Source organism: Leptosomus discolor, chromosome 14 (genome assembly GCF_034619465.1).
Source record: "Leptosomus discolor isolate bLepDis1 chromosome 14, bLepDis1.hap2, whole genome shotgun sequence".
In the NCBI taxonomy this organism is placed as follows: Eukaryota; Metazoa; Chordata; class Aves; order Leptosomiformes; family Leptosomidae; genus Leptosomus; species Leptosomus discolor.
Window position 1 is genome coordinate 15,318,234 of NC_141404.1, and position 18,554 is coordinate 15,336,787.

The 18,554-nt window shown below is 55.9% G+C and overlaps 1 protein-coding gene across 1 annotated transcript; it reads left to right on the forward strand.

The window, feature by feature from the left end:
- Positions 1–370: 370 nt before the first annotated feature.
- On the forward strand, positions 371–4,158 carry MRPL28 (mitochondrial ribosomal protein L28). The gene is made up of 5 exons (XM_086473325.1): positions 371–658; positions 788–940; positions 1,903–2,037; positions 2,714–2,800; positions 3,741–4,158. Exons 1-5 carry the CDS (start codon positions 371–373, stop codon positions 3,816–3,818), a joined length of 741 nt encoding a protein of 246 aa, XP_086329451.1. The 3' UTR covers positions 3,819–4,158.
- The last annotated feature ends 14,396 nt before the right edge of the window (positions 4,159–18,554 follow it).

An 18,554-nucleotide genomic window follows, 5' to 3' on the forward strand; every position in this document is an offset into this window, starting at 1 on the left:
GGTTGTAGTGGGTGCCTGGGGGAGGGGGTTGTTAGTTATTTTTGGTAAAATCTGAGCGAATTCTTGTATCTGGGGAAAAAAGGTTTGGGTTGGTTTTTTTCTTTGCTGTTAATACCTGTGATTATTTTATACGGTAAATTTTAAAGCTTACGGGTTTATAATTTAATAAAGGTAACGGTATTTGAGGGCAACTACGTGCGGGCTGGAGCGCGTGCTGCGGGCTGAGGCCCAAACGCGGGCGCGGCGCGGCCCCTGCCGGCCGCCGTCGCCGCCGCCAGCCAATGAGAAGCGGCTGCGGCTCCGCTTCCGGCCGCTGGGAGCGGAAGCGGAAGGCGGCGGTAACGGGGGCGGGGGGGGGGTGGGGGCGACGATGCCGCTGCACCGGTACGCGCCGCGGCTGTGGCCGGCCCTGCGGCTGCGGGAGGGCATCTGCGCGCGGCTGCCGGAGCACTACCTGGCGTCGCTGCGGGACGAGACGCCGCCCACGCCGGTGCACTGGCGGCCGCTGGGCGTGCGCTACCGGCGGAACCCGCGCACCGGGGAGCGGGAGCGCGTGCAGGACGTGGCGGTGCCGGTGTACTTCCCCCCTGCGGCCAATGAGGGGCTCTGGGGTGGCGAGGGCTGGATCCGCGGCTTCCGATACGCGCGTAACGACAAGGTGAGCGCTCCGGGGCCGGTGTTCCCGGGGGTGGGCGGGCGGGCGGGCGACCAGCGCCCGCTGGCAGCGGCCTGGGCCCGTTCCGGCGGCAGCAGCGCCCCTGGGCCCTGACCACCGGTCTCCGCCCAGCTCTCCACCAGGCTGCCCAAGACGTGGAAGCCGCAGCTCTTCGAGCGGCAGTTCTACAGCGAGATCCTGGACGCCACGCTGACCATCACGGTCACCATGCGGACGCTGGACCTCATCGACCAGGCCTACGGCTTTGACTTCTACATCCTCAAGGTACGGCCCCGCGCCGGCGGGGCTCTGCGGCCGCCTCGGTGAGCTCCGCCGCTCTCGGCGTGCGAGTGCTGAAGCTTCCAGCCTTTCATCCCCCGCGATGGGAGCCCTCGGTGTGAAAACCAGAACCGTGATCCAATTATCTCCAGGACAAATCCACGGGACCTTCTTTCCCCTTTCGTGACACGTGTCCTGAGAGCCTCTGCAGCGTGTGGGTGAACGGCCAGCCGTGTCCCCGTGCTGACGGAGGGTCGCAGTCACGACAAACTTACCTACGCCGTTGCGGAGAAGCCGGCCCTTCTTTATTGCAGCGCTGGGAAGCATGGGGGATAGCTCCACCCCATGTGCTTCAAAGTTATATCAAAAATTCAACATTTTATATCCTTTTTCTGCAAAGTCATGATCTTTAACATAAGCATTCATGTTATGCATGCTATTAATTTTGACATTTACAAGGATTGGTCCATCCTATTTTATGACTTTATTAATATTCCTATACTAATATAATCATTGGTTATTTTACTGATCAAAATCTCTGATATACAAATTAGGATGGGGAGGATGGGAGCGCCTTCACAGCGACATTCCTTTGTTTCTATGGTTTCATCCCATAAGATAAGAGAATTAGCTGAGAATGTACAATTTCACCCCTTGTACCTGTCTCCCAGCCTCCCTGTTCTGTGTTCTGTACAATTTCACAATCCACAGCAGCTTTAGCTTTGGCCATCTTCGTAAGGCCTCATCTGCTGTCTCTTAGCAGCAGTGAGGTTTTATATAGTTCTTACCATCATGTAAATTGGTTGAATCAAGAAATTAATACAAGATGCTAGTTGTTCATTAAAAGCAATTAATTATCAATGAAAAGTAATTATCTATTAAAAATTCAGACCCAATTACAACACCCATGCGTGTTCTCCAGCCTCTGGGCTCTTGGTGCAACTTTACATCCAACTTTATTCCCCCAGACCCCGAAAGCCGACATGTGCTCGAAGCTCGGGATGGATTTGAAGCGAACGATGCTGCTGCGACTTGCACGGCGGGATCCTAAACTGCATCCCGATGATCCAGCCCGAAGAGAGGCCGTCTATAATAAATACCGGGTGGGTGCCTGACCTGCAGTTCCTGCCCTCGTGTCTGCAGTGATGTTTGCTGGTTGTCCGGCCTGAGAATGCCCTAAGGAGCCTGTCAGAGCACAAACCAGCGTCTATGCTCCTGCGTTTAGGGTTGAGAGCATGGGCAGAGAAGATCTGAATATCATCTGACCGGTTTTTCTTGTCTCTCTGTGGGCTGCTAATTTCTGTACTGATCATTTAGGTAGGTGGAAACCTGTATTTTTGCTGTGATGGAGGTCAGTGAGGGTCTGTGACAAGCGCTGGTGGGAGCTGGCACTATTGACAGCAGCGAGAATTTGTACTGCTGCTGCAGCGAGGAGCCTAGGCTGCCTGGGTGAGGTTTGGTTTTGTGCAGCTGGTGGTGGCTGCCAGCACAGAAACACCACCAGCGTCCATGGAGCTGTGTTGAGAAACAGCCTCGGAACCACCCAAAGGAGAGGCGCAGCAGCAGACATGCCTGATCAGGGAAAGCAGGACCCTCTCTAGGGGAAAAGCAGCGAAGGGAAGTGGACTTCGATTGCCAGAAATGAGGGAACAATGTGTTAAGATGTGTCCGTGGTAATGGTCGTGCTGAACATGTGTTTGTGTGAGTTGGGTATAGAAAGGACTTGCATCTTGGTCACTGGAAAGACTGTACCACCACCTGCTCCTTCTTTCATCACAGGAATTTGTGATCCCGGAGGAGGAAGCTGAATGGGTTGGCTTGAGTTTAGAAGAAGCGATAGAAAAACAGAGGCTCCTAGAAAAAAAGGTGAGTTCCTGAGGCAGCGCTTGGCCCCGCGGTGTCTTAGCCGCATCAGGCTGCACCTCCAGCTGCTCTGAACAGCCTGAGCCCTCCTGAGCCAGGGAAGTCACGCTCCAAAACTCATGAGCAGCCACGTGAACCTGGTTAAATTTGGGGGCCCAAACCCTGGGGCTGTGTTAAAGTGCATTGTAAAGCAGATCCCACCCAACCAGGACACAGATTACGTAGGGGGATGGCTCGTAACTCATGCCCTGTTGCACGAACATCTTTGCCTTTAGCTGCCACCTGCTTTGGGACACGTGGTTACAAGCTCAGGGCCCGCTCAGTGTGTGAACCTGTCGCTGCAGCTCGCTTGTTAAAAGCAACATGCAGAGGGGGGGTGCACCAGAGAACTGCCGGGGCAAAAGGGCTTCCTGGGGTGGTGGGGCCTCTTGGTGACGTTTCCCCCAGACCTGTTGGCTCCTGTTGTGGCTGCAGCAGGACGGGAAAGGTCGGGAGCACTGACTGCACGACATGGTGCTGGGCCCTGAACCCTGGGGGGCTCCAGCTTCGTCAAGGGGTATGGTCACCCAACGTGCTTCAGTACCACTCTGACTGAGGGCAGCGTGAGGAGGGAGGGAGGGAAGCATTTTTAGAAGAAAAGGGATCCCTGGGAGCTACTGATGTTTCTCTTCTGCAGGCAGAGCTGGGAAAGCTGATGCATGTTCCACCCAAGTGCCTGTCATCTTTGAGGCAGGGTTACAGAGCCGAGCAGCGGCTGTGTCTGGAGGAGTAGCACAGCAGGCTGCCTTGTTCAGCCACTGACAAAAACTCAGCCGCGTCTTCCCCTGCCTTTAGCTGTTGGCACTCGCGCAGCACTGGCTCCCTGGGCTTTCCCATAGACTTCACCCCTCGCTGCTGCTCAGGTTCACTCCTTTTAAGTGGTTTATCCTCTGCTTTATTTCAGGACCCTGTCCCCCTCTTTAAGGTGTATGCTGAAGAGCTTGTCAACCAGCTGAAGGAACAGGCACTGCAGAAGGAGTAGAAGGAAAGAAACCTTTGCAGCAAAACTCGTGCTGCAGATCAAGCTGTGGGGTTCAGCGAGTCCTCTAAACCACGCTTGTGTGGAAGGGGCCACATGAGGAGTGTGCCTAGGAGCATGTTGCAGTTATTGAAGTCTAATGACAGCCTAAATTCAGTGAGGAACTGTTCCTCTGGGCTGAGGAAAGAATTTCTGCCCTGTGGCATCTGAAAGTGGTCTTGTAAGACTGACTTAATGTGGCTTTTCTGCCTGTACGAGTAGTTGGCTGCTGTTGAGAGCTTGATCACGATATGAAATGAAATAGCGGTTTTGGGAATGTCAGTAAACTTTTCTCTGATGCTCATTCCTTATTAGTGTATTATAGAAGGGCCTGTGAGACACAGTGGTGGTGTAACTTGGATCAGTCCCCAGCCTTCTGCAGCAGAGACAATTGTGCCCTGAAAGCATGACCCCGAACCCCCTGCCTCAAGTGGTGCCTGCCGGCAGGTGGGGCTGAGCTCCCTGGCCATACAGCTCACTCCAACCCCTGGGGTTCCAGCGCTGTTTCTGTTTGAAGCTGGTGACTTCTAAATCTTTTATTTTGTAAAAATGTAGTTGAAGTGGGTGTTCAAGCCTTTGCTCCTGTCTGACAACAAGCACTTACCGTGATTATGTGCTAGTGGAAGCTTCATGGTCCTGCAGTGGGTTTCTGGCGGAAGAAAAACCGGCCTCCCCTCCCTTTCCCTTCAGCTCTGAGGGGAGAGACAAGCACAGAGCTTGCAGGATGGACCTTGTGTGAGCTGTATCTCTGGCTTGTCGCTTGCCCCCAGAAGAGGCTTCACCTTAACCATGTTTTGGGATGAGGCGCTCCCCCTTTCTAGCACGTAAGGGCAAGTGTACTGTCTGGGTTTCTGAGCCACAGGAGCCATGATGAGAGAAAAACTGGGCTTGTAGAGCAGCGGGTGGCTGATCCCATCTGCACTGGAATGGAGTAGGACCGCAGGGGAGCAGAAATTCCCAGTGCCTTAATGTCTGCCTTAAAGATTTGGGGGAAAGGTGCTGTGGAAATGGTCACTGGGTGGGCACAGAGCCTCTGCAGGCTTGTGCTGGGTGGCCGGGGATGAGGGAGGTGGTTGAGGTGAATACGATCTAAATGGTAGTGTTTCATGAAGACCAGACTTCTCTGCTGCTTTTTTGGGCTAGGAAATGGGGTGGAGCCCTTGCAAGGGGTATTTGAGCCACCAGGTGAGTGGCACAGCTGTGTAGCCCCTGACTGGTAGGGCTGGTTGGTCAGGGGCTGCCAGACTGGGGCTGTGCTCTCTGCGCAGGCGTAGGAGGCTCAGTGCTGTGGGAGACAGGTTGGATGGCAAAAGCTGGGGTGTTTCCAGGCGGCCTCTGTGTCTCAGCTCTGGCAAGTCCAGGCTCTCAAGAGCAAACTGGCAGAGAAGGTCACATTTGCCTAATTAATGATTTTGTAGCTAGGCCAGCACAATGACATTTGCTTATCTTCTCCCTCTTTTGCAACTGAGCTGAATGGGAAGCTGCTGCCCAGCTCCTCGGGGACCCTGACACTCTGCCCTCGTTAGAGATAATTAGCTGGGACAAGCTCCTTGTTTGACAGCTCTGCTCATCATTAGGGCTAGCACAGCTCATGCATTTTAATGCAGCTCAGAGCAAAGCTCCAGACTGGCTCTATCCCGTCCCCCCTCCATAGCTTTACTGGAACGGGCTGGTGTGGGTCTGGCCTCTGGGGCCCGGTGCAGCTATGGCAGAGCATTGCTGGCGCTTGCCCCCACCCTGCTCTCAGCCCTGGGGGGTCCCCGAGTGCCTCAGCTCCTCAGCAGTGAGGGGGCTGTTTGGGATGGCTGAGTGGGCAGTTACCAGCTGCTTCTCTCTACTGGGGACTGGTAGGTTTTTTGTATAAAATGACCTTCCAGTCCCGTGGTGCCTCATCTCGGTGAGAGCTGCGGCTGGACGTCCTCCCCAGCTGCTGCTGCTGCTGCTATTGCCCGTCCTTGACGCTGACTCTTCAGCGCTGCTCACTGTGCACGCCCTGGCTGCAGGACCTGCTGCCTGGGGAAGGTTTGGTGGGCGACGAGGGGTAGTGAGAGCTTTCGGCCAGACTCGGGGAAGAGCTCCTGTCCCACTGGGGGTGCTGTTGGGGGCAGTGCAAGACTGCAATAGGAGCTGCAGGAGCTTCTCTGTGGGAAAGCTATAGGGGACGTGGTTAATCTGGACTTCTGAGTTGGAGCCCTCCGTTCTCTCATGGCTTTGCTGAGGAACCTTCCCCTTGCTCCTTTCCCTACGCTTGTGTTGGATGTGGCTGGCAGCTTCCCCCGCCCCCGAGGACATACTGTCATGGAGATGCTCTGCTGACTTGAGGAAACTTGGGAATTCTGCTTGTGGACCAGGGGTGCTGCAGCTTCAGAGAAAGCAAAGCTGCAAGCATGCAGGGCTGGCTTGCTCTCCTGCTAGGCAGAGTAGCAAATGTGTTGAGGTGGGGAGGGAGCCCCCATGCAGCATTTGGGGATGGTTTGGGCTACGATACCCCCAGACAAGCTACCTTGAGGTGGAGGAATAGCTCAGGGCCTGGGGTCAGACTGTCCTGGTTTTACACCTGTCGTTTGCAGCTCTGACCACAGACGGAGCTTGATTCTGCTTGTGCGGGGGTGGTTTTTACCTGCCTAGGTTGGCTCAGCCTGGAAGATATCAGGTTCCTCCTCTGCCCTAGCAAGGGGAATTGGAGGAGCTGGTAGTTTGCTGTGACAGTGCGTTCCCAGGAAGGCACAGATGCCACAACCTGCGGCTGCAGATTGGGTGCTGTCAGCTTGAGGGCTGCAAATCCACCCAAGGACAGGGGAAGGGCCTGGCCCCCAAGCGCAGCTCAGACCCAAGCACTGCCTCGGGCTTCAGCGAAGGTCACGAGCCTCCCGCTTCTGGCCCCAGGCCAGGCGCTGTGCGTGTCTAACGCCAACCACCGTCAGGGCCCTGAGCGCCGCTGCGGCGTGCGCAGCAGATCCCAACCCACGGGCTGGGGGCAGAGACCCAGCGGCTTGGCAAGGACGTGGTAGCCACTGACAAACTGCCAGAGAGCTCTGCCCGGGGTCACCTTGGATGTGGCAGTTCAGATACGGCTGGGGTAGCGGCCGAGACTGTTCAGAAGGGGGAACAGCGAAAAATTATTTCGGCAAGACAGCAATGAAAGGAAAAATCCCAAGGCAAACTGGCAGGCCAAGGTTTGTGTCGACCTGTTGGTGCAATTCCTGCGCAAGACAAGCTGGCAGCTTGACCACAGAATCACCTGATTGTTCTATTTTCCTGTGCAGGGACTGCAGCCAGTGCTGGGAGGACTTCTGACAGGGCAGGAAAATGGGGCTAGTCACCCAAACCCAACCGTAGCCCTGCCTGAGGCTTTCGCTCGAGCCTCAGGTTCCTTTTGCCATTGCAGATAAGCGTCTCTGAGCAGCACATCTGTAAGCCCAAACAGGGGAAGAGCTTGGAGCGTGCCAGGGCTCCCCCCAAACTGTGGGGCTGTGGGCTCCCAAGAGCTGCCCTGCAGAGTCACAGCCAGGGAGGCCACCTCGAAGGCCACCTGCCGCACGCATGTCTCGTGGTGACAGCCCTTCCCAGTGTCCCCAGGGCCAGGCGGTCCAAGGGGCAATACGAAGTGGTCCGTCACCCACCCGAAGCAGTGCAGCTTGGCGACGGGTGACCGTGTGCCAGGGCAGTGTTTTCCATTTGTGGCTCGAATGGAGAAGGGGAGGATGGCTGTGGCAGACGAAATGAGGAGCAGGCGCAGCCACAAGCTGGCTGTTTCAGGTCAGAGAGAAGGAAAACCTGCGCCTGCAGGGTGCTGTGGCCCAGGACCAGTCAGTGGCGAGGGGGATCTCCAGCCCTGACAGTTTTCCACATGTTGGTGGACGAAGCCTTGGAATGCAAACACCAGGCTGGGAGACACATGCGTGCAGGTATCAGCCACCAGTGCTGGGAAGTTAGAAGGTCAATCCAGGCCTCAGAGGTTCCTGTTTAATTCATTCCTCAGGTTACAAAAATACATGGTAGTCCTACCAAGCCTGCCACAAATAGGAAAGTGGCCCTTGAAACACGAAATTTGGGCCCATGTGCTGGTTGTGAAGGGGGCTTGGTATTCGGTCATCCCCAAACCCAACACTGCAAAATAATAAAGCAGAGAAAAATTGAGGAAACCACCCGAACTGGAAAAGCCTTGGTTAGAATGGCTGGACTAATTCCGTTGTTTAGCAGTAACAGGACACGTATACTGACTTGGCTGTTCTGAATTCTGAAGTTGGTGTTTGCTGGTATCTTGAAGCAATGTTTGAATTTTGTCTGTCTTGCTCGTGATTCCCAGCAAGTCGTGGTCACTGATCCAAAAACCAGCTTGGGGTTAAGGCTGTGTTTCTCAACAAACTTATTTTCTTACCCATTTACATTCATGAATTAAACAGCATTTTACTTGTAAATTCCCAACAAACCTCTTTGTACTCAAACAGTGAATAATATTTTGGGAGCATTAGCAAAAGCAGCGTGTCCTTGCCTTTCACGCTGGTCTCAAAGGCAAACCTACGTTTTCCCTTGTGGCTTTGAGGCTCTCAGTTTGGAGCAGCTGTTGCAAAAGGACGTGATTTTTAGGAGTGCTGTGAATCATCACGAACACAATGTCAGCACAGGGCAAAACTTAGCCTGAAAACCATCCCCCATCCTATGGCATTTATCAAGAAGAGATGAGATTTAGAAACTCACTTGGGCAATTGCAGCAAATGCCTTTCAAATATCGCTGCTATGTTTGCTTTCAAATCAACAGGACTCAATTTCTACCAAAAAGCTGGACTCAGATGCTGAGGGCTGTTGTGGCTAGTACATGCTATGCTCACCCCCACAGCTTTGCTCGCTGCTTGGGATTTGCTTTGTGATGTTTAGAGGCAATGGGGAAATGGCAGCAAACGTCCTCGTGGCTCTACCAGTGAGTAGCATTTATGACAACTCATTCTGGTTTTTTGGGATCAAGATGGAGCCAGGCTTATCTCGGAGGGACACAGGGGAGGGCAGGAGGCCATGGGTAGCAACATGGCAAACGCTATTTGGATGTAAGGAAAAGCTTCTTTCCCAGGAGTGTGGTGGCACCTCCATCCATGGAGGCTTTCAAAAGGACAGGGCACGGTCCTGAGTGACCTGCCCTAGCTTTGCAGCTAGCCCTGCTTGGAGCAGGAGGTTGGACTGGAGACCTCCAGAGGTCCTCCCAACCTCACTTTTTCTGTGATGCAGTTTCTAGTAGCTGCTCCGCCTGGTGAATCTCCCTGCAAAACAGCCATCAGCTTGAGGAGGGCGGATGAGTAACAGACTGAAGAAGACCAGCTACCAAGTGCCGGCTGGAGGGGAAGGGCCCTGTCTGGGCAGGAGGGGAGGGTGTCCATTATTCTGCTCTCTCCCTCCTCTGGGGTATGAATGGGCACCATCCTGCCTTGAAGCTCCTTCTGCAGCCATGTGCTGTGCTTTCTTTTCTTCCATCCACCCAAGGAAGGATCTTGTGCATCAAGCCGTCACTTCCAGAAGAAGTGGCTGCAGGCAGGGATGGTGGGATGGAGCCGCTGGCCATGTGCAGGATCACCAGGAGCCCAGCGCAGTGGGGCAGTGGACAACAGCATGGCTCTGTGGGAGCATCCCTGAGGACGCCCTGGGGCTGCTGTCTTGGGTGCTGGTTGGCCGTGCCCAGCAGAAGGCCATGGCAGCTCTCCATAGTCACTGCTGGGTTTCCGAGTCCTGCTGGTTCCCAACTCGCCGCTCATCCTGGCCACCTGCCGCAGCCCTGGAGGGGATGGGGCGGGAGATGGCATGGCCAGTTGTGTCACAGCAAACCCAGTGGCCTGATGTTGCCCAGCTGCACAGCACTGGGGCTCTGCTGCAGGTGGGACCCACAGCTCAGAGGGCAGCCAAGTGGGACCAGTCTGGGGCCAGATGCAAGGTCCTGGATGGAGAGGGACACGGGCAGATCTGTGGGGGAGCTTAGCTTTTACTGCAGGGAGTCATAAGAGAAAAATAAATCTTATAATCTACATATACAAGCGCATTAGTTGACAAAAGCCTCTACTCCTTGACCTGTTCTTGCCACAATCTCTCCTACAGCCATGGGCTGAGCTGGACTGGGGACAATGGACCAGGGATGCTGGGCACACAGAGCATGGGCAGGTACATGGAGTTACATCCATCCATGGCTCCTGCTGCATGTCCCAGGCTCAGAGTGGGCTCCTTGGCTGCAGGCTGGAGGGTGCAAGGGGCAGCTGGGCCAGTGGGGGGCTGTGCAAGCTGTGGGGCTGACCACAGGCACCTTTGCCTGGCTGGACTCGATCATGTGCATCACCATTGCACGCACTTAGCAAGCAGCCATCACCATGGTAACGCTGAAAATGGTGCTGTTTCAGGCCAGCCAGAGCACTCTGACAGCAGAAAATGGCATTTATGAGATGGGAGCAGGGCTTTGATCACAGGACCTCCAGGTACCCAGGGACACAGCTGCTCAGAGAAGGTCCACCCGGTGCCCCCAGGGATGTGTATCCCAAACTGGGATGGAAGGTGGTGGAGGGGGCATGCAGGATGGGAGATGCTACAGAAAAGGGAGCAGCCACAAAGAGGGCTTCTCTGGCAGCGCTCGTGGCATGGACAGGGCTGGGCCCAGCAGTCCTCGTCCCTGGGATGACCTCAGGGTCCAAAGCAGCTGGGGGCCGGTACGAGAGATGGGGCAGGCATTTCACGGAGCTGCATCCTCACGCCATGTTTCAGAGCTGTCCAGTGCCATGCTGGTATTTCCTAGCTGTCGCTGGGTTATTCATCCCTGGGACAAGCAGTCTGTTCCTTTTTGTGAGGACAGCTCACTGCTGTACAGTCAGGCTGTTTTTTCACTGGGTGCCTTTATAAAGGCCGAACTTTACCTGCTGTTTAATCCTCCGGGAAGTCCTGTAAGATGCTTTTGCAGCTCTTCTTAGCCAGCCCTCATCTTCTCACTCTGATCAACCAGGTATCACCAGCAAACCAAATCACCTCCCTTTCCCCAGCTGCCGGAGGAGAACCGGGCTGTGCAGAGAGCCCTTGGGGGCTGCCCTGCCCTTCGCACCACTGCAGAATGCCCACTTCATGCTTTAACCAGGTATTTACTCACATGAGGACTTGCCTGCTCCTTCTAAGGCATCTTAATTTCCTTGGGAGCCCTTGATACGGACCCCTCCTGAATGTGTCTTGAGACCCAGGTGGACCTTCCCAGCTGAGTCTCACCTGCCCAGCAGGAGACAGGGTGGTGACTCCACCATGGTAGCCCATCACTGTCTGTGTGTCCACTTGTTTTATTCCTTTGGATGTTGTCCATCAACTTCTGAGGCTGGTCAAGGGCTGAAAGGACTTCCTCCTGAAAGCCATGCATGGATTTGCGAGGTGGAAAGTCTTTACATCTAACTTTAAGCTGCCTTGCTTTGACTCTAGGAATTGAGCCTTGCAAGGCTTTGGCTCCCAGAGCAAGGCTTCGCCGTACCTGGTATTTTCTCCTCTTTCTCACATTGTAATCTCTCGGTCTATTTGACATCGAGCTTCAAGTCTTGCTGCAAGGCTTTTTTTTCTAAAAATCATTAGCTGTGGCCTTTCCTTTTTGCAACAGTTCTCTGCTGCTGCTTTTCAAGCGTGGGACTGTGTGCCAGCACCAAAAACATGGGGGGAAATCTGCTTGGATGCAGCCACCAGGCTTGCAGGCTTCCGACCGGCTGGGTGGTCCTGAGATGTGCAGAACTGGGACCTACTGAAGTGCAGAGGTGGGAAATCACCTGCATACGGACCCACTTGTCCTGCTTAGCTCCCCTCTGCTCCATGAATGCTGTGCTCCTCTCACCTGTCATCAGTTTTTCCTTGTTTTCTGCATGATACACTGCAGAAAAAGGAGAATTAAGGCCTTTGCAGGGCTCCGGGGAAGGTGCTTGTGTTGGGTGGGCTTATGAAGCAGCTCTTTGCAGCTGGGTGCAAGATGGTGGGTCCCTTGCAGAGGGGCCAGGAGGTCCTGGGGGTGGCAGGAGGGGACAGCAGTGGTGGGAGGTGGGGGCAGAGGGTGACAATACCCTGGCGTGAGAAGTGGGGCAGTGGGTGCATGTGGCCAAAGCCATTACGGCGTGTGGCTAAAGCCGTGCCTGCTGGCTCAGGAGCCTGTGAGCCGGGGAGTTACCATGGGAACGGCCGGAGGATGCTCGGGAGGGCAGTGCAGCCCTGCCCACCGCTCAATGGCCTTGGTCCCCAGCCCCAAGCGCGGGCAGAAGGCTCCCATTGCTTGGAGCGGGACCGGGTGGGCGCCTGGCCCGCAGGTACCTGGAGAGGTACCGGCTTGCCTTCAGCAGAAAGGGAGCCATCCCTTTTCAGCCAAACACCAAAGCGCTTCACAGAGAAGCTGCCTTTAAAATAGAGAAAGCACAAGTGGGAGAGAACCCCAGGCAGGACCAGGGCGCAGTGGGACCCGCAGCTGGACAGCAGCACCCAGGCTGGGCCAAGGCTCCCAGCCCTGGGATCCCAAAAGCACCCCCTGCCTTGCAGAGCCCAGAGCAGGCCAGCTCCAGCCCTGAGCGCGGCTGGCCACCGTGCAGCAAACTGCTTTACAGCCAGGGCTGTGAGGCTGTCCCTGGGGCGGCTACGTGGGGCAGACCTGGGTGCTGTAGTGCTCGGCTATGTCCTGTGGGCAGCTGGCCACTGAGTTTAAGCCAAGCGTTCCCAGCCACCCCGAGCTGTTGACTCAAGTGCGGGTGGCAAGAGTCCAGCCCTCAGCACCTCCCTTTGCTTGCCCCTGCCCCCCAGGCAGGCTGTTTGCCCAGCTGGCCCAGCACTGGGACCAGCTGCATTGGCAACGGCTCCTCCAGGCACTGCCAGCCCCTTTCCCCAGGCTGCTCCGTTTCCCTGGAAGCCTGTGGTGACCACACTGTCACCAGCCCTTTGCACACCCAAGAGGGCTGCTCTTAGGAGACAGGCCTTCCCTTTACAAGTCCTCTCGGCTTCCCAGGTAGGGTGTGTTTACTCAGGTGCCCATAAATTCAGTTTTCAGGTGCAGCTATCAGAGTCAGTGGCCTGCCCTTTCCTGGCTCTCCCCATAAGATGTGAAAAGGAATATGTTATCGCATCTGCCACGCTCCAAACTGCCCTTTCCAGGAGCAGGCAGGTAGGGGTGTTTGAGGGTCGGCTGGCTCATCTCCCAGTTCCTTCAGAAGCCTGGGAGATGCCTCCTAGCCCTGTGGCTCCTTGCTGCTCCCTCCTCAGCTGGTTTCTTGTTGTTGTCTGTGATGACCTCTGTCTCCTCTGTGCTCCCTAGTGAGCAGGGTGTGGATGCCCCAGGCCTCCCACCGAAGCAAGGAGCTTGGGCAGCGTCTCCCAGATCTCCTGCTGCAGCCACCCTGGTCGACTCCTCCCTCTGGATGGCTGTGAGGAGAGAATGGGAAGATAACCTTGGCTTCGCTTCCCTTTCCCTCAAGGCACCCTGCTCCCCTCTTACCCCACTCCCTTCTCACCCTTCTGCCTATGAGCTCTCCGTTTTCCCTGGGTATCTCCAGCCTATAGATTCTCCATAAGACCCTTTTTTTTCCCATTTTCCTGGAATTGCTGTTTGGTGCCAGTGACGACTGCTGGGGACATAAGCACCCTGCAGGTCCCCTGTGGGTGTTTCAGCTGATGAGGCTGGGCTGGGCACCCCTTTGCTGTTCTCGGGCTGCAGCATCCATCCCTGGACCATGAGGATGGGGCTGGGACCACGCTCCCACCTGCCTCTCGCCTGCGGGACCCACAAGCACGAACCCAGGTCTGGCGACAAGACCTGTGCGCATCGCTTTCTCCGTCATCATTCAACACCCTCCCGGAGTAACGAGAGGCTCCGGGCCCTGCAGAGCCGGCAAGGAGCGGCTTGGCATGAAGGCAGCGAGGCAGAGCGGGCAGCCCAGCATCCTGGCCTCTGGGGATGAGCATGGCCAGGGCCAGAGGTATGAGCTGCCCCATCCTGGCCAGCACCACCAGTGGATCCCACAGAGCTGGGGAAAGGGTTGGCTGAGTCGGGCATTGTTGATGCCCAAGCAGAACTCTACAAATCGCTAATGGCAGCAGTGGGGAAGGAGGGCAGAGGCAATGCGAGACTGTTTGGCCCCATCATGGCTCTCTAGATGAACCGGTGTGAAATCCCCATGAAAGGCAGAAGCAGTGGCTGGCAGCCTGGTGGCAAGAGCCTGCCAGGGCCAGACCCTTGCACCCGTGGGGTGTCGTGCATCTCCACCCAGCACCACTCCTTGGAGGAGTAGGATGGTGAGGGCTGTGCAACGGTGCTGGAAAGGCCTGGCATCAAGGCATTGTGTAGTGAGAGCGATGGGGAAAGGCTGGCCCGGGGGGAGGCACCACTTTCTGCAACAGCCTTCAGAGAGTTTTCCTTAAGTGTTGCTGCTCTTTAGGGCTTCCTCCTCCAAAAAAAAAAAAAAAAAAGAAGGGAAAAAAAGGCAATGAAGAAGAGCAATCTCTCGGTGTGGGATGAAAGCGGCCTGTCTTGACTATTTACCCAGCAATTATAAGTAAATCGGTGGTGCCTAACGGGGCCGGTTGCCATAGTGACGATGGGATGGAAGGACCAGCATTTGGTCCTGGCCGCAGCCAATCAGGCTGGGAAGCCCAAGCTGCAATATAAAGTAAAGATTCCCATCTTCCAGCCACACACTTGCCAAGAAAGGGAAATAGGTTCAAGAGTCTGGGGAAAAAAAGTGCTCCGGACAGCGGCAAGCAGGGCGGCTGCTCCCGTCATGGCGGACTGCGAATGCCCGAGCAGGTGAGAAATCCCAACTCTCCCCATCTCCCCGCTTATTGTTCTCCCGCGCCGCGGTCCCCTCCACCGCCCCACCCCACCCACACCGCCGCCCCGACCCCCTCACCCCGGCACCCACAATGAAACCCCCCTTCGGGCGAGAGACAAAGAGAGGCGGGTGGAGAAAGGCTCCACCATTCTCCCCAAATTGCCATCGTAGGCCTTTCAAATCAAATTTCGCAAAGCATCTTCATCAAAGGCCCCTGGCTGAGAGGCACGAGCCCCATATTCCTGCCCCCCCGGTAGGTCTGGGGTAGTGCGGTGATCCCACACAAAGTCGGCACCGCTCCAGAAGTGTCTTTCCAAAAAAAAAAAAAAGGGGGGGGGGGGAAGGGGGGGGAGATGGAGATTAAAAAAAAAATGCAAGCGAGAAAGAGCGGCGCCTAAATTGCTCGTCGTCTCCCCATCTCATTACTCGCGACTTCTGAGGACGGGCATTTCCAAAGGCTGCTATGAAAGACTTGTGAATGGAGCCCCCCCGGTATGAGATCAAAGCCCAAAGGCCGGGACGCCGGGGTGTGCCGGAGGAGGGGGCGAGCGGTGGCGGCGCCGCAGGATGGTGGGGGGGAGCCTTCCTCCCCTGCTGCCGCTGCCCTCCATGTTTCCCGGTGTCGCTGCTGCCGCTGCCTGACCCATCTTGCAATGGAGACCAGGGACAGCGGCTGGATCCCAACGGCTGAACCCGAGACGAGCAAACTCCGTTGGCTCACAGTTCGGCAACTCTCCCAAAATTCGGGATTAATAAAGGAGCTTATTCCGACCGAGACCCCTCCGGACACCTTGAATTGCAGATGAGCGAGTGGCTTCCCCACCGTTTGAGCTTGCTCCTTGGGTCTCTTCCCTCCCCACGCCACAGCATTGTGAGCCTGGTGAGCCACCAGCAGAAGGGCCGAGGACAAAGGCAGGAGGACAGAAGTTGTGCCACTTTCCCTTCCCGCTGCCTCCCTTCAAACATGGGCTGCTTTCTTCTGCTCAGTGACAAATTCGGCTCCGGGCAGTGTTCCCACCACCAGCACCACCGGCAGACGGGCGCCCCATCAGCGGCACGGAAAGCAAACTCACAGATGGTAAAATAAGAGAGTCGTGTAGGGTTCAAAGAGACCTTCTATGTCAATTGTTATATTATTAGGTAAACTCCAAGAAGAAAATCTTTTAATCCACTGTGGCTAATCCAGTCCACTTTTGTTGGCCAGGACATATTCAGCATCAACAAAAGGCTCTGGCCGACGGACACCAGCATACATAATGTATTTATAACTGCGGGAGCCAGCTCGGCGGCAGAAAGACCCAGTGCTTGGGCCAGCAGCGGGGGCCAGGGTGGAGGATTTGCCCAACTTTTATCAGTTTTATTTTCATTTCAAAGAACCCGGCTGATATTTGCACTGTGCCGCTTACCAGGAGGAGCACAAAGAGGGCAGGGATGTTCCCAGCTCTGGTCAGCCCCAAAACCCCACTGGGACTCCACCAGGACCCTGCTGGGATGCTCAGTCCTCACGTCCCCCCAGGGCTGGGGCAGCGCTGGGGCAGTGGTGGCAGAGCGGGCTGCAAGGGCAGTTTTGTCCCGTGCCTGGTTCTGGGGTGATGGTTCCCATGGGGAATTGGTAGCTGGGGTGCTTCCTCTGGAAACGGCCATCCTGGGCTGGCAGGGTCCCCTGGGACTTACCCGGGGAAGGTGCCGTTGCCCTGGGATGGGGGGGAGTCACCTTCTCACAAGGATGTGAGATACATCTAGTGCAAGAATAGAGCTGCCTGCACTGTGAAGGGCTGGCGCCGCCAGGGAGGCGAGGTGAAGAGTGGCGCATGGGTAGACCTTGTCCTCCAAACCCGGAGAAGCAGAGACGGGAGCTGAGGAACCTGAAAACCAAATAAAACCCACTGGTGGCAAAAGGCAGGTGGGACGTGAGCGGCGGCCACGTGGCCACAGCCTGGCCAATGCGGGGTGCTCAGGCAGGAGGAGGTGGGAGCTGGTGGGACTGAGCTGAGCTGGGGTGAGGTGGCAGCCCGGAGCTGCCGGCTGCGGATGCTGGAGGTGAGCAGGGGATGCCGGCCACCCAGCTCCTTCAGGCATTGGGCATGGCACATCCTGAGGAATGGGTGCCCCCAGGGTGGGGGCCCACGCCTGGTCCACAGCAGGGCAGGAGGGGACAGACGGCCAGGCTGGTGCACGGGCTGAGCCAGTGGTTGAAAACGGCTGTGAAATGCCTGGCTGGATGGGCGCTGGTGGCCATGGGGTGAGGACAGGACTGAGCCAGCAGAGACCTCTGCAGAGCAAGGAACCGGGGTCTCCGGTGGGGATGAGCTCGCTCAAGAGCTCGTGGACCTCCCAGGATGCCATTGAGTCAAAAACATCCTTATTCCTGCTGTGGGTAGCTCAGTGCAGTTCGAGTCCAGTGGCTCAGGTGTGGCCATGAGGATCTTCAGTAAGACCATGAAAAGGAGACACAGCTATGGAGGGACCAAAAGGACTTGTTTCAAAGAGCGCAGAGGGCTTGCCCAGGGTTTGGTCCTCACGACAAAGGAGAGCAGAGGAGAAGAGCCCTCTCCTGAGGGAGGGGGTCACTGGACCCCCAGGTGGGCACAGGGTGTTCAGCCATTGGGGTAGTGCTAACAGGGTGCTGATGGGAGTAAGTGACCCAGGGAGGAAACAGCCTCCAAGGGATTTGGTTCTTACTGAAAGCCCCTGGTCAAGCTTTTTCACAGCGCACTCACAGGTACTTGGAGTCCTCCAGAACTACAGTCTTCCTTGAATGTGGTTAAATTGGCCCATGCTCAGAAGTTTCTGCAGGGAATGGATGCACATACAGAGCAATTAAGCACAAAGCTGTGAGTCACCGGCCCTGGATGGTCCATCCTGAGACCCACCAAGGAAGCCAAGGGATGGGAGTCAGGGATGTGGATGCCACCCATGAAAGCAGCCACTTTTCCAAAGGCTGAAGCGTAATGGGGATTCACTGAGCCTCGCTGCCCAGCCCTTTGCTCTAATTGTTGCCAAGGCATCCCAAAAACTCCTGGCTGCTCTGCATGGTCCATCCAGAGGTCCACCCAGCACAGGAACTGCCAGGCCAGACTGACACATAAGGAGCACGAACCACCTGGGAGACAGAGGATGAGAATTCAGGCTAAATCATCTGTTTTCATCAGGCAGGATTAATGGCAGGGGCTGCAGGGGTGCCAGGCTCTGGGCAGCTGTTGAATGCGAGACTGAGCTAAATAGGCTGAGTTAAAGACGTTCAGCTTTGGAGATCTGAAAATACCTCTCCATTGGGAAAGGGGAGCTATGGACCTCCTGGACAGGCACCTCTGCTCCACGTCCCACTGCAGGAGAAGACTCAGGTGGGCTGGGATGGCTTGCAGCATGGGCTGGGGTGTCATGGGACAGCTGCCCACAAGATGGCCATCTCCAGACCTTGGGCACACACCCCACCTCATGGCCCTGGGAGGGTAAGAGAAGTGTGGGAAGACTAATCAAAGTCCATGTCAACCTCCTCCATGGGGCACGTTCTCCATGACATGTCCTTGGCACACTGGGGAAGCTGCTGCCGCAGGAAGATGCTAAGTCCAGGGTCTGGCAAGATTTGGTGTTGTGCATCCACTGCCACACAATTTCTCATCCTTTGGCCAGCTGTAACTATAAAAGCTCAGGACGAAACACCTATGAGGCCAGATTTGCTCGTGTTTGCCAGTCATGTGTTCTCCTGAGGCTGGTCACCATGTCAGCCAACATTTGTCCATTGAAGTATTTCTGACAGAGGAGATGCATTAATAAGGGAAGTCCTAGCAGGACAGTCAAAGCAGGGAATATATCCATCAGGAGAAGACCAGGAGAGCCAGAGTCCTGAGGTCAGAAAGGCTGAGGCTGCAGGGATTGGGCTGCTGTCTGCTCCCACCGCGGG

What these genes read in the sequence shown, in the direction of transcription:
- MRPL28 (XM_086473325.1), top strand. Translation starts at nt 371, where the DNA reads ATGCCGCTGCACCGGTACGCGCCGCGGCTGTGGCCGGCCCTGCGGCTG. An exon ending in CCGTCTATAATAAATACCGG is followed by an intron (nt 2,038 to 2,713) that starts GTGGGTGCCTGA and finishes CTTTCATCACAG; the next exon opens with GAATTTGTGATCCCGGAGGA. An exon ending in AGAGGCTCCTAGAAAAAAAG is followed by an intron (nt 2,801 to 3,740) that starts GTGAGTTCCTGA and finishes GCTTTATTTCAG; the next exon opens with GACCCTGTCCCCCTCTTTAA.